Source organism: Quercus robur, chromosome 5 (genome assembly GCF_932294415.1).
Source record: "Quercus robur chromosome 5, dhQueRobu3.1, whole genome shotgun sequence".
NCBI lineage: Eukaryota > Viridiplantae > Streptophyta > Magnoliopsida > Fagales > Fagaceae > Quercus > Quercus robur.
In genome coordinates, this window is record NC_065538.1 from 47,680,222 (window position 1) to 47,693,605 (window position 13,384).

General features: G+C 33.3%; 1 protein-coding gene across 1 annotated transcript; it reads right to left on the reverse strand.

The window, feature by feature from the left end:
• Nucleotides 1–2,950: 2,950 nt before the first annotated feature.
• LOC126726154 (GDSL esterase/lipase At5g45920) lies at nucleotides 2,951–13,053 on the reverse strand. The gene is made up of 5 exons (XM_050431281.1): nucleotides 12,869–13,053; nucleotides 12,527–12,748; nucleotides 4,886–4,953; nucleotides 4,520–4,684; nucleotides 2,951–3,357 (listed from the first exon to the last, which is right to left on the reverse strand). Exons 1-5 carry the CDS (start codon nucleotides 12,965–12,967, stop codon nucleotides 3,198–3,200), a joined length of 714 nt encoding a protein of 237 aa, XP_050287238.1. The 5' UTR covers nucleotides 12,968–13,053; the 3' UTR covers nucleotides 2,951–3,197.
• Between the last annotated feature and the right edge of the window lie 331 nt (nucleotides 13,054–13,384).

The following is a 13,384-nucleotide window of genomic DNA, read 5'->3' on the forward strand; positions in this document are numbered from 1 at the left end:
CACCCCTCCAACCAAGCACACACAAGGGAAAACTAATTTTTTTCTATTCTCCCACTTTTCCACTCCTCCAACCAAAGGAATCCTAAAAGAAGAAATTTAGAATAACGACTATCATCAACGGCCAAAACGTGAGTTTTTCATACTAAAAAACATCAAATTTGGTAATCGTCTCAGACTTCCTCACAATCTCACCGTGCCTCTGTTAATCTTTGTTCTCATCCTTTTCTATTTCTTTTTTTTTTTCTTTTTTTCTTTTTTTCTTTTTTATTTCGACAAATCATCTCAGTCTAGAACTCCTACCTTGCCTAAAACCCCAATTCTTTTGTTGGAAAGCATGTTTAGACCGGTACAAGACAGTATTTGGAACGATGTGGAAAGGGGGTTTTTTGCACTAGTTGAAGCATCAGAATGGAACACTTCAGAGATTCTAGGAATAAAATTCAAAACCTTGACATAGAGTGCACTGTTGGCATACTAAATACTAACATGGTCATTAAAATAATTTTAAGAATTTTAAAAAATAAATAAGCCACATCAAAAATTTAAACAAAAAATAAATTAAATTACAATCATACAATCTAATTAAAAAAAAAAAATTTAAATTTTCACTACTTTTTTGGAAGAACATACTAACATGCTCTTCATGTTCTTCCCCAATTTGGTTACCCCAAAAAAAAAGAAAAAAAAAAAAATCCAAACTTTCTTCTCTTTTCTTGCATTTTCTTAGCAACAAAACATGTAAAAGCACATACAACTCCCTTTCCTCCACCAAAAACCCTAAAATCTCCCCCAAAAAAAAAAAAAAAAAAATTCAAACCCAACAACCAAATTGATCTCCAACAAACCCATAAACCTAACAATTTTCTTGGGAAACAAACACACAAAAACCCCACCATAGAATTCAGCTAAAAAAATTTATCAAATCCCAAAGCCCCAAAGTACCAAATCAATCCAAAAAATATAACCAACCCATACAAAAAATCTCAAACACTTAAACCTAGGAAAACCAAGCCAATTTGTCTTACAACAACAACAATCAAACCTGGATCCCAAAATCACCACCACACACACACAATCTCTCTCTCTCTCTCTCTCTCTCTCTCTCTCTCTCTCTCTCTCTCTCTCTCTCTCTCTCTCTCTCTCTCTCTCTCTCTCTCTCTCTCTCTCTCTCCAAGATCAAACAATCAATCCTAGATCCCAAAACCAATCCATCCCCCACCAATCAAACTCATATCCCAAAACCACAACTCAAGCTTAGAGAGAAAGAGAAATGAGAGAGCCACCGTCAATGGTGGCGGTGGCGAGCGAGTAGTGATCTTGAATTGAGGTGAGTTGGGTTTTCGGCCATGGGTTTAGAGTAAGGTTTTGAATCCCCTTCCAAATTGGCTATGGAAACGGTATATTTTGGTGTAAGTGTGTGTCGGTGCACCATTTCGTGGTTACACACCAGATAATAATAATAAATAAATAAATACTCATAAAATAAATGTATATTAAATAACTCATAATCTCATTAATCAATAAAAAAAATCATAGCATAAAATAATTATGAAAAGAAAAACTAATGAAAAATCATAAAGTGGCCTTCAAATTATTTTTATTTAATTTTTTTCCTAGTCTAGTATTTCTCGTCTTTTTAATATTTCTTCTACAAGACCTTCTCCATCTATTCCCTCTATCTATATGTCATTGTATTCATGTCCCACTGCTACTGCCATTAGTTGCAAGAAGTGGAGCCATTGCCGTTGGTGGTGGTGGCATGATCTATAGGCTCGGTGTCTCTAGTCACGGTGCTCAGAGAGAGAGAGAGAGAGAGAGAGAGAGAGAGAACTTAAGCCCATTTGGAGACTTGATTGTAAGTGGGTTGGGAACCTTGGGGTTTTGATTTGGGTTATTGGGATTTCAAATGGTTTTTTATTTAATATAGTAATAGGTTGATTTTTATGTCTACCACAATTAAAGATTGGTAAATTTGATTTTTGTGATGTTGTGTTTGCTTGCCAAGAAAGTTCAAGAAAAGTTGAGAAAGTTACTACAAAGTTTTTTCTCTATCTTTAAAACTAGAAATTGGCCCAAAATATAGGGCCGAAAAGGTATTTTTGCCCTCTTATTGTTCACCAAGTGGGGGTAGTGTTTTCTTCTCTCTTTGTTAACAATTTCTTCAGATACCTTATCGTCAATCTCGTCGCTTTGGTGGCACCTAAAATTGAATAGTCTACTTGGGCTACAAGCTCCAAATTTGTGGTGGAACGCGTAGCCCACAAGAGTTACAAGGGGCTTCTGGGATCCGAAAATCATTTTTGTGAGTTAGTTAAAAACAGTCCGAACACTTTTATACAAATAAATAAAAAAAAAAACAAGTACTAAATATATATATATATATATATATGTAAATCTAGTCGTTGTTCTCATTCATGCTAATAACTAAGATTAGAAGGTTGTTTATATCTCATGGAATGGATTTGTGTTTTAATTTTCTATTATCAGAACCAAAAAAAGAAAAATTGATGCAAAATAACACAATAATATTAACAATAATTATTTCATTAAACATATCAAATAAATTCTTAATTATGCTTAACAATGTGTTTTTTTTTTTTTTTCCTTCTTAATGACGTGAAGATATTCGGATCAAATTCCTTAGATATTAATGACATCATATACTACAAAATAAGAATTACACAAGTATTTGTGTACTTTTTTCTTTTTTTTTTTGACTTCTATAAATTATATTGAAGCTAAAAATATATATTATAATTAAGCAAACTATTACCAGCTCATCCCGCTGTTCATCACCTATTTAATTGTTCATGTCCGTTTGAATGCATAAACCAAAAAATAAATGGTAACAATTTTGTAAATTTCCTCAAGTAAAAAGACACGTATATCTTTCCAAAGATAGGAAGTAAAAATTAAAAACTTCTAAATTAAATAAAATAATAAGTACCCCTTCTATAAGATCATTTAAGACGCCTCATCTAGAATTTCAGCATGTTTGACTTTTAACATTGGACATGAAAGCTATTTTAACACAAAAAGAAGCAGTGCTTTCCACCAAAAGAGAGGCAATTAGATCAAGCAGATAATTTAGACCCATAATTAAGAGTTCCTTGGGTACCAACTTAGTTGATAATTACTATAACCATAATTTAGCACCAAAAAAAAACCATACAAGACCCGACCGACACATACTAATGTTATTTGTTGAAAGACTTAAGGGGGTCATCAATATCAATCTCAGTAAACAGTGGAAGATCAACTGGCAAATTTTCCGGACTCAAGCCTTCATCCCTCAGCTTCACGACCAGTTCCTCAAACACAAGCCTGTTGCCACTTGGAGTAAGGTGCAAACCATCTCTGCATTTTCAGATCAAGAAAAATCATCACCGGGCATTATAACATAACCCTTAAAAACACGCTATTACCCACATAATGTAATACAGAATCCGGACACTCCTTGTAAACCACTCAACTAATGGCAATCAAAAGGATCCATTCAGGCAAATGGCCCATGGTACCAAATTCTCAAAATCTAATAACTTCATTAAATATAAAGGTCATTCAAACAAGTTTTAAGAAACCATACCACCAAAAGAATAACTACGATATGCATAAAGTCATACCAACAGCTAGCTGTATTGAGAATTGACAAGTTCACCTATGCAAACTGATTTTTAATTCAATACCATACAATCTCTTGAAAAAGAAAATGCCAAGGTATAATTTTAGGCTGAAATATACTTTCATCTATAAAACTTGATCCAAACTTGGATTTCGTCCTTCAAACTGATCAGTTGTTCAGTCCATGAAAAAATTTTAATGTATCAATTTCCATCCTTGCATCCATCTACCATTAAAGATATATTTGGAACAGATGGAGATGTAGGGAGAGGAGAGGAGAGAAGAGTACGGAGATAGGTGGCTGGAAACTACTAAAATTTTGGTATATCCTAGTCTTAAGGTACAGGAATTTTATACATTTTTTATTTTTTATTTTTATAATTCAATAATTTAGGGATAAGAGATTTGAAACCTGAATGCCTCCATTGAAATCACTAGAGGTGCCAACCAATTGAACTACAAGACTCTTGGCTAAAGTAATTGTATACATAGACAAAATATTGACATGAAACATTAAAACTTGTGTGTGAAATAAATTCAACAACAAATACACAAAAGGAGAAAGTTGATTCCTTTTAAATTTTTATGAAAATTAATTGCCAAGTTTTTTTAATTTGGATATGAAAATTATATATTGATAGGAGAGGAGGGATTCAAATCCTGGATCTTATTAAAGAGAATAGGAAATGTCACTAAGCTACAAGGCTCTTGGTGAAAAGTATATTATACCTTTAATTTTTAGCATACACAAAAGTTAACTCCATACCAACTTAAAGTTACAAGAACCATCAGATAATCATGTGAAGTTAATCCACATACTTAGTCCAAGAGTCACCATCTACCATGTGAAGCTCGTGCAAACATGCTAACCATGCATATAAAAAATACCGTGCAGTACCTCAAATAAGCATTTTCCCAGTCAGGGAACTGTTGCATTTTTGTCCAGAGGTCCAACACTGGGATCCCACATTCTTCAGCAACAGCAACACATGCCTTTGCATATGCACCAGCAGCTTCATTTGTCCTCTCAGGCTGAGTTACTGGATTTTCAGAATAAGGATCTCTGCATCAAAAGGATTTTGTCAAAACTGAACTAATTTTTATTCTCAATTTAAGTTCACATAAAAAAAAAGTTAAGATCGTTGTCTCAATGACCAAAGATTGTACATCACCATAAAGAACTAAAGGACATCAAGATAAACAAAAATTCAAAGATAACATAAATTTTATGACGAAATTTAAGATCTTGTATGGTAGAATATACCTGAGGCGTCCATTTTCATCAATTGGGGGAGGTGTTATGAGAAGAATTTGAGTCTTTGGCCATTGTTTCTGAGCCCAAAAGATTTAAAGAGAAAAAATGTAAAGTAATAGAAAGCCTAAAATGGAAAGCAAACATTTAGGTTAGCAGAAATTAGAATATAAGAGTAACTTAGCAAGATCCATGTAGCAAATAACTTCTGTTCTATTTTTTTATTATTAATTTTCTTCTTTGAAAATAAGTTTTGTGCATTGATTTTCTTAGTATAGAGTCTATTTTCCATGTATATCTCTGCCCTTGATTGAGCTAAAATCAAGAACCATTTTTACTTCCTTGATTTTAGCCCTAATCAAGGATATTTGTCTCAGTAAGATGTCATCCATAAAGACCTATATATTCAGGCCTGCTCAATGTCAATTGCATGTACATTAATACAGAATATCCAGTTTATATCACACAGTTCTGCTACTCTTCTTTTTTCTTTGTTTCTGTTCTTGTCTTCAACAGATTTAACTATAAAAGCTTCAATGTAAATGTAGCTATGCAGAGGCGTGTTTCCAAAGAATACAATTAGAAAGTTCAACTACATGTCCTTGTTTCACTAAAGCAATGCTGGAGTTTTTTATAAATTGAAGCAGATATGAACAAAGGGTTTGAAAAACTAATGTAAACAATGGGCAGGGAGAGACTCCTACTACTTGCTATGGTCTATAAATTTTTATGCCTATGGTTGCTATGTTGATCGTAGTTGTCATCTACAGAACACATAAACAAATGTAATTTTCAACCACGTATAAGAAAGGAAGCCACTTTCCTCCGCAACTTGGTGCTAACCTAACTAGTAATTGCCAAGATACTAATAGATATAGATCCCTTGTGTAAGTAAATCATGCATATCACACTGATATCCTTGATTAACTAAAATTAAAACATAATTGTCCTTGATTTAGACCACTCAAGAGATTATCCAAAGTCAACTCCAGTTGCTATATATACCCTACTTAGGATTCACTGTAAAACAACAATTTAGTAAAGCTATAGCCACTAAAGGCTTCCATTGTGGACATAGGCTGTCATGCTGAACCACAAACATATAATTCTCATTTCTGCTCTCTCCTCTCTCTAAATCTTTTGTTTTCATGGTTTCTTTTTTTTTCTTTTTTTGGAAACGTTTTCATCGTTTCATTATAATGCCTTGATTGTATATATAAATGTGTAGCAAATAATAGCATTGACCTTTTGAACTCTTGATCCTACAGTGCAAAAAAGATAGGAAAAAAAGGTAAAAACATTTGAAATTGGACAGGGAAGAAAGAATGTAAAATATCTTCTTTTTATTAATTATTTTTTCTACATAACCCCCTCGAACTTGTAAAGTCAGTTTGTCCAAGCCCACATGGGACTCAAGTGCTCCTCACTAATCAACACAGTAAAATTTGCAGGACACTTAGTCGCTGCAAAAATAACTAAGGCTTCAAATACATTTGATTGGAACTTAACCTAGCACAAGTAAGCATTAATTTTCCAAAAGAAACAAGAAATTGTTCATTGAATGAGCCTTCAAATGTACACAATGAAGTGTACTTTTAACCGGAAGAAACTTGCACAAAGGCTTTCAACCATCAAACAGACCCCTTTATGTTTGGACATAACAGAACCAATAAGAAAGGGCGCAATAAAACACTTATTTGTAAAAATGATTTCATCACCTCCTTGGTTTTGTTGGTGAATAGATAGAGCCCAAATAGATGGAAGATTCAGCCACAAAACCCCTAGAGGCCCTGGGAGAAAAAGAGAGGGGGGGGGGGGGGGGGGGGAGAGGGAAGGATCTCCTATAATCCTATGGTTGGATTGAGGGATAGGAGAGGGTCTAATGAACCTTGTTTTGATGTTCTTTAAAAGGAGGGGGAAGGGTTTGAGGGTATTTGCAAAAGTATCTTACCCTCCAAACCCCTCTATCAATTTTTTTATAGGTTGATAGTGGTGGTGGGGGGAGGTGGGGTTAGAACCATGAACATAAAGCATCACAAAGGATGTCATTATCTTTGCGTATCGCTTGAACCGGCCAATCCTCATTTTTAATTCCCCCAAATTGGGGGAATTTGGATGGGGACGATAGGGGTTCAATAATTAAAAAAAAATTATCAATTTCCTTGATGTAAATTTATACCTATTTTTTTAAAATTAACAAAAGAGAGTTAAAATTGTCAATTTTTATGTATATTACCCTCCCCTCTTCTCCCCTACTTAATTTTTAAAACATCCATACAAAAGGTAGGGATATTTATCCCCCCCCCCCCCCCCCCCCACACACACACATAATTTTTAAAACATCGAAACAAGGATGTACTGCCATTTGGACAAAAGCTCAACTGCATTATCTAGCTTTTCTTGGTAAATTTATGCAAAAAGGAACTTACAAGATGTTAGAATTATGGTTAAATCATTAATGACAAGATGTTAGAATTATGGTTAAATCATTAAATTCACCATTTCCTAACAAATTAAACTTTTGGGTTAATTGCTAATTTAACATGGAATCAAAGCAAGAGATCCTGAGTTTGATCCTTGGCTTTATTCTAACTCCCATTTAAAATGTTAAAAATCTCATGTGTTGGGCCACACTTATTAAGGGGAAGCTTAGGCCCACACACGAGGGAGGGTGTTAAAATTATAATTAAATGATTAAATTCACCATTTCCGAAACAATAATTTAACACGAGAAAAATTTTCGACTTCCTTGAGGGTGAAGCTATCCTAGCTCCTATGCATATCATAAATAGATTTCCCACTAAACCTTAGAAAACTCCTAGTTTTGTTGGTAAGAAAACTAGCATTGTGTAAAACGGAAAAATGTATTATGGTGATATGCCCCCATCAATCTAGACAAGATAGTTATATGATCCAGCAAATAAAGTTATATTAGAAAGCAAGGTTTGTGGAATTCTTGGAAGACCGTCCTGACATTAGAGTCATTAATGATTTTCACAAAGAAGTTTTGAAATAAGAAATAGATATATGGCCGATGGTAGTAGAACCCATAGATCCAACACCAATAAAAAGTTTTCAAACTTCCAAATATTTTATAATTGTGAAAACTATGAGAAAATGAAAGCTCATCAACATTTACAAGACCTAGCAACATATTCCCAATCCATAAAAGATGTTGCTTCAAATCAATGCATTAGTGCCATGAATGAAGGAGTCTGAATCTATGTGAAAAAGGGTGTTTGGAGGCTAGTTAGAAGACATCAAAAATGTAAATGGATAGATGCAAAAATAGATTAGAGAGACAGAGACACTGACTGAGAAGCAATAAAAGAAGTGGAAATATTCAAAGCTAGATTGACAGCCAAGGGTTAAATCATCATTATTGAATTGATTATAAAGTAAATTTCCCCCAATTGTAAGAATCCAATATTTAAATGCTATTATATCCATGTCTGTATTATTTGAATTGAACTAAATCAAATAAATGTAAAGACATCACTCTTAAACAGTGATATTAAAGAAGATATGTATATGGATTCCCACAAAATCACATTGGTTGGCTATTTAATGGATTTTTAGATATTTGAAACATACTAGGTATGCAGTTCACATGTCACCTAAAGTAATTTATAACTATAGGGAGTTTCTAATTTTGCTTATAAAGAGCCTGTGTTGTGGCAAGACGAACAGACGGAAGGAGCCGATTCCCTTGCTTGCAGACAAGAAGGATTTCACTTTAGACCACTAATGGACTATAGCAAATAGAGAGAAACAAACCTAAGTCACTATTTGCAAACCATAAGAAACACTAGCACTACCAGTGACTGGTTAAAAAACAGATAGAACACTCTTTCCTCCACCAGGCAAGTAGTACAATACGGATACGACCAGATGAGGTGGCATGAGTAGGAGATCCCAAATGCTACAAATTCAATTGGGTTATTTTTCATCCGATAGAAGATAAAGTGATTAAATGATGGTGTCATTAAAATAGACCCTACTAAGCAACCTGTGGTCACCTCAAATCTGATATTTGTAATAGTTGGGAGATATTCTATGTATTTCTATATATGCGGTAAAGTTATTTATTAAAATAGCAAGAAACAAGAATTTGTTGTTCAATCTACAATAGAGGCTATAAATATGCAGTAGTATACCTTAAAAATCTTTTAACAGAAGTACAAATAATGAAGTTATGTTGGGCCAAGTGAGAGATTATTAGAATTTTGTGGTCCAACATAATTTTTTTTTTTTTTAATGCCCTTGTTCTAAACAAATAATTATTCAACATTTTTATGTGAAATTTTTCATAATAATTTTGATGTATAAAATATTGGAGACTCCAACATAAGATTTTTTAATGCCTCTATTCTAAATAAGTAATCATTCAAAATTTTATATGAAATTATTAAAAATAATTTTATGGTATAAAAAATTGGAATCTTGAATCACATATGGTCTTTGAGTTAACCATATCCATCAAAACTGAAGTCTATGAATGTAGGTACATCGTTAAACCATAATGAAAAGGAGCAGGTTAAACTATGAAAAATAGAAGTACCAGTATTCTATAGTCAAAGCATAGCAATCTCTGTCGTCTTTATGAAATGAAATTTTGTCCTCATTAAGTGTTGGCCTCAATGACCTCATTGAAGCCAACACAATATATATATATATATATATATTACAATATTTTTATGATTTTTTGTTTCTTATATAACTACAAGACAGAATTATAAACCTCTTAATTAAAAATATTATCAAGATGCAATAATCTATAAATATGATATGTAAGGTGACTGAAACAAGGGACAAGGGTATCCAAACCCCTTCGACTACACATCCATGTAATTCATTAATTATCTTTTGTTATTTACTTAAAATAATGTGGTCTTTTCTTTTTTTTCTTTTTTGAATTACGATGAGGGAGTGATGCAGGATCGAAAGCGTGAAGTGGGCTAGATCTGGTTCTAGCCCACATTAAATCCTTAAATCCATTAAGGGCCGCCTTGAATCTACAAGGAAGAACACTAGAATCCACTAGAAATAATAAAAACCTCAATTTTATTGAATGTAAATGTTCTAAATTCATAATACATCTTGGAGGCCTATATAGGCACCAGAAAACTTATTTTGCACACCAAAATATTCCCTAACTAATCCTAATTGATACCTAGAACTCTGATTTGAACAGAAAACCTTTTAAGACACCTAAAATCAAGGGAAAAAAAATCCTATCACCTAAAATAATGAAAATTACATTTAACAAATTCAAAAAAAAAATCAACAAACGATAAAAATTGTCCCCTCTATTTTGTCCTACAGAAGGGAAGGAGGATTTGGACCCTAATGTTTCCTTTATATGGCTGGTCGTGTCCCCTCTAGAAGCTATATATACTTGCCACAGCATGGAAAGAATGCAAGAAAAAGAATGAAAGCTTAATTTAAATCTGGTCTAGTTAGAGAGAATATTTAAATTGCTTCGAAGGACCTTGAAAAAAATTATATATGAAATTCATCATATCTTCCCTAAAATTTAATACTGTATGTTTCTACAAATTTAATCCATACTTCATTCTTGTTATGTTGGTTAATATTTATTTCTCTTAAACTATTTTCTTAGAATAATTCCAACAGTATCTACAAAGCTTTCAAGAAGATAATGAGCTTTCCAAAAGTTTTTTCCCTTTTTTTTTTAGCTTTAACATTGTGGCTAACAATCTTGGTCATTTAAAACCATTAATGCAGTGAAGTATAATGCATAAACTATGTTCAATTTGTATTAGGATCCCCTCCATTTGAAATAGATCAATTCTATGATTCAGATTACAATTTACAAATCTAAAATGTAATATGTCATTTAAATTTTTAAATAATCTAACACTTTGTACACTATCAAATCCAAAAAATAATATTTTAACCATGAAATAGATTAAAATGGAGTGAATCCTATTCCGCTCAACCTAAAAACTCAATAGACACTGAGAGGCAAGTCCTTGTATGCAACTTGGCTCCACTTTGGCTTTGTGTCTAGTGGGAGGCCATCTAGAAGAACAGGAGGGAATCATTAGCTGCTCACACATACAAAGTGGAAAAAGCTATTTGGATTCTTCTATTCCCATTTTTTAACTAAATTTAGCTTCACTTTCACCAAGACTGTCCCACAAACTAGCTCGACGCTCTTTTTTTTTTGGGGGGGTTAAAGAGTAGTTAGCCAAACGTGACTAGTCACTATAGCATCCACAAAATGGATAAAAAATAAAAATAAAAAAGTTGAAAACAAATATATAATAAAGAAAAAATATTTATATAGAGTATAGAAAAAACTAAAATAAAAAACTAACCCCCTCAGAAAGCAATCAATGATCTAATGGCAGCAGTCTATTACAGCCCAGTGGCAAACAACAACAATGACATCCGGGCCTTCAGTACACCCACTTTGTTTTGGCACCATCTCTCCTTAATGGTTACATCCTGGTCCCACTCTTCCACTCCCCCATCCCCATAAAGATTTCTAGGACATCCCACGGGTAAAATTCTTAATCCACTTTCCAATCTTGGTTAATCTCTAGAATGGTACAATCATTGAGTGCAAAGCATAGTATCATACTATATACACGATTAATGCTAAGGACAACGTTTTTCACGATTATTGACTTGATCTGTTGTGTGATCAAAACATCACTCACCTATGTCCACGACTAACATCACCTTTATTATGCATCAATCACAAGAGACTAGTACTTGTGGAAAAAAATTTGTAAAAATTAGGAAAATGTTAAAGCTACTACAAATTTTATTAGAAAAAACTTAAAAATTGATGTGTGAATGAATGTGATTGGTGCCACTTGAACAAGGAAATAAGTTAAGTGTTTGAAATTTTGAATTACTTTTTGTGATTGGTGAGTTGTGAGATCTATATAACAAAATTTGTAATATTCCTAACACTACTCTAAAAAATATTTTGTCACTCAACTTATTCTATCAACATAGTTTACTAGTACCTAACCACCCGTCATTTTCGTGTCACTCAAGATGCTATCTTCCCTCTGATTCCAACACTGATTAATGCAACTTACTTAAACACCCCCTAAGAAAAAACAAAAAGAAAAACACTGAATGCAACTTTTCCCCATGATGCACGAGTGTGTTTCTTGTGTATTTGACAAGCTCAACTCAATGAGGTTCCAAGTCACAAAAGGATTAAAGGACCAGGGATCAAATTATGTTTCTTCACCCGCATACTACTTAACTTAAAACCCTGTTTGTTTCAAAATAAAATATTTTCCGGAAAATGTTTTCCCATTTTTAGATTTTTGTTTGCATAAAATGTGGTCAAACTTGTAAAACATGTGCCAGTGGTCTGGCAATAATAAACGCCGTTCTAACGAACCAGTCCAGTTACTCAGGTAACCAAAGACACCTTTCCAATTATGTATTATGTCAAAGGTATTTGTGTAGTGTTTATTAAATATATGACAAAAAGTTAAAAAATTTGCTAAAATTTTTTTTTTTATAGAATAAAAATTTTGTTAAATTTTAAAAACAAAAAAAAAAAAAAAAAAAAACCCTTTAAAATGTTGTTTCAATTCAAAAAAATTAAATTAAATGAAAATAAAAAATATTGTGCTTGTAGGCAGAGAGAGATCTCACCTTGAGAAACGAGACAGTGGAGTGGAGGTTGTGCTTGTATTCATGCAGGGGCACGTGTTGGAAGGCGGCGCATCTGTCAGGAAGGCAAGCATCGTTTGCACCAAAGAACACAGTCACAGCTAAGGGTTCTCCTCCACCTTCCACCCGAGGAAATACCTTCTCCAAAACCTGCAGTGCCCATCTCGTGTTGTACCCACCGTACCCTCTTAGCACCACATCAACCTGTTCATGTCAATACATATATATATATATATGCTAGGTAAGTTTCAAAATCTCCATCATCAACCACAAAAAAGAGAAAAATATGTATGTATATGTTAGAACCATGAAAGGAAATAGTACCGTTCGATTAAAATGGTTGGCAAGAGAAGCACCCCAGCCTCCTTCATCAAAGGAAAACTCTGTGATTGAGTCACCGAAAAGGTAAATCTTTGGCCTCATCTCTCACAAATCTCACAAATGGGTTTTGTTTTTCCACTTCTCCAACAATATGACAATATCACACTGCTGACTGCACGCACACACGCAGTCAATAAAGCTGGTCAAGTCCTTTAAATGGGCACGGATTGGGATCCAATCCGGTGCAATTCACCCCAATCTCCTCACAACTTTTTTTTTACTTTTATTCAATTTTTTATATTTAATGATTAAGATTTAAAGATATTTTTTGCAACTTTAAATCCCAACCACCCATATCAATAGCATCCCCTAAATATTACCTTAAGTATTGCACTTAATTTCAATCCAAATGTGTACCTAATGATGACATTTACTTTTTAGGCCTTGCCATTTTTTAATAATCTACCCTTTTATAAACAAAGTACCATTGTTATTAAGCCAACCAAAACTATGAGTCTA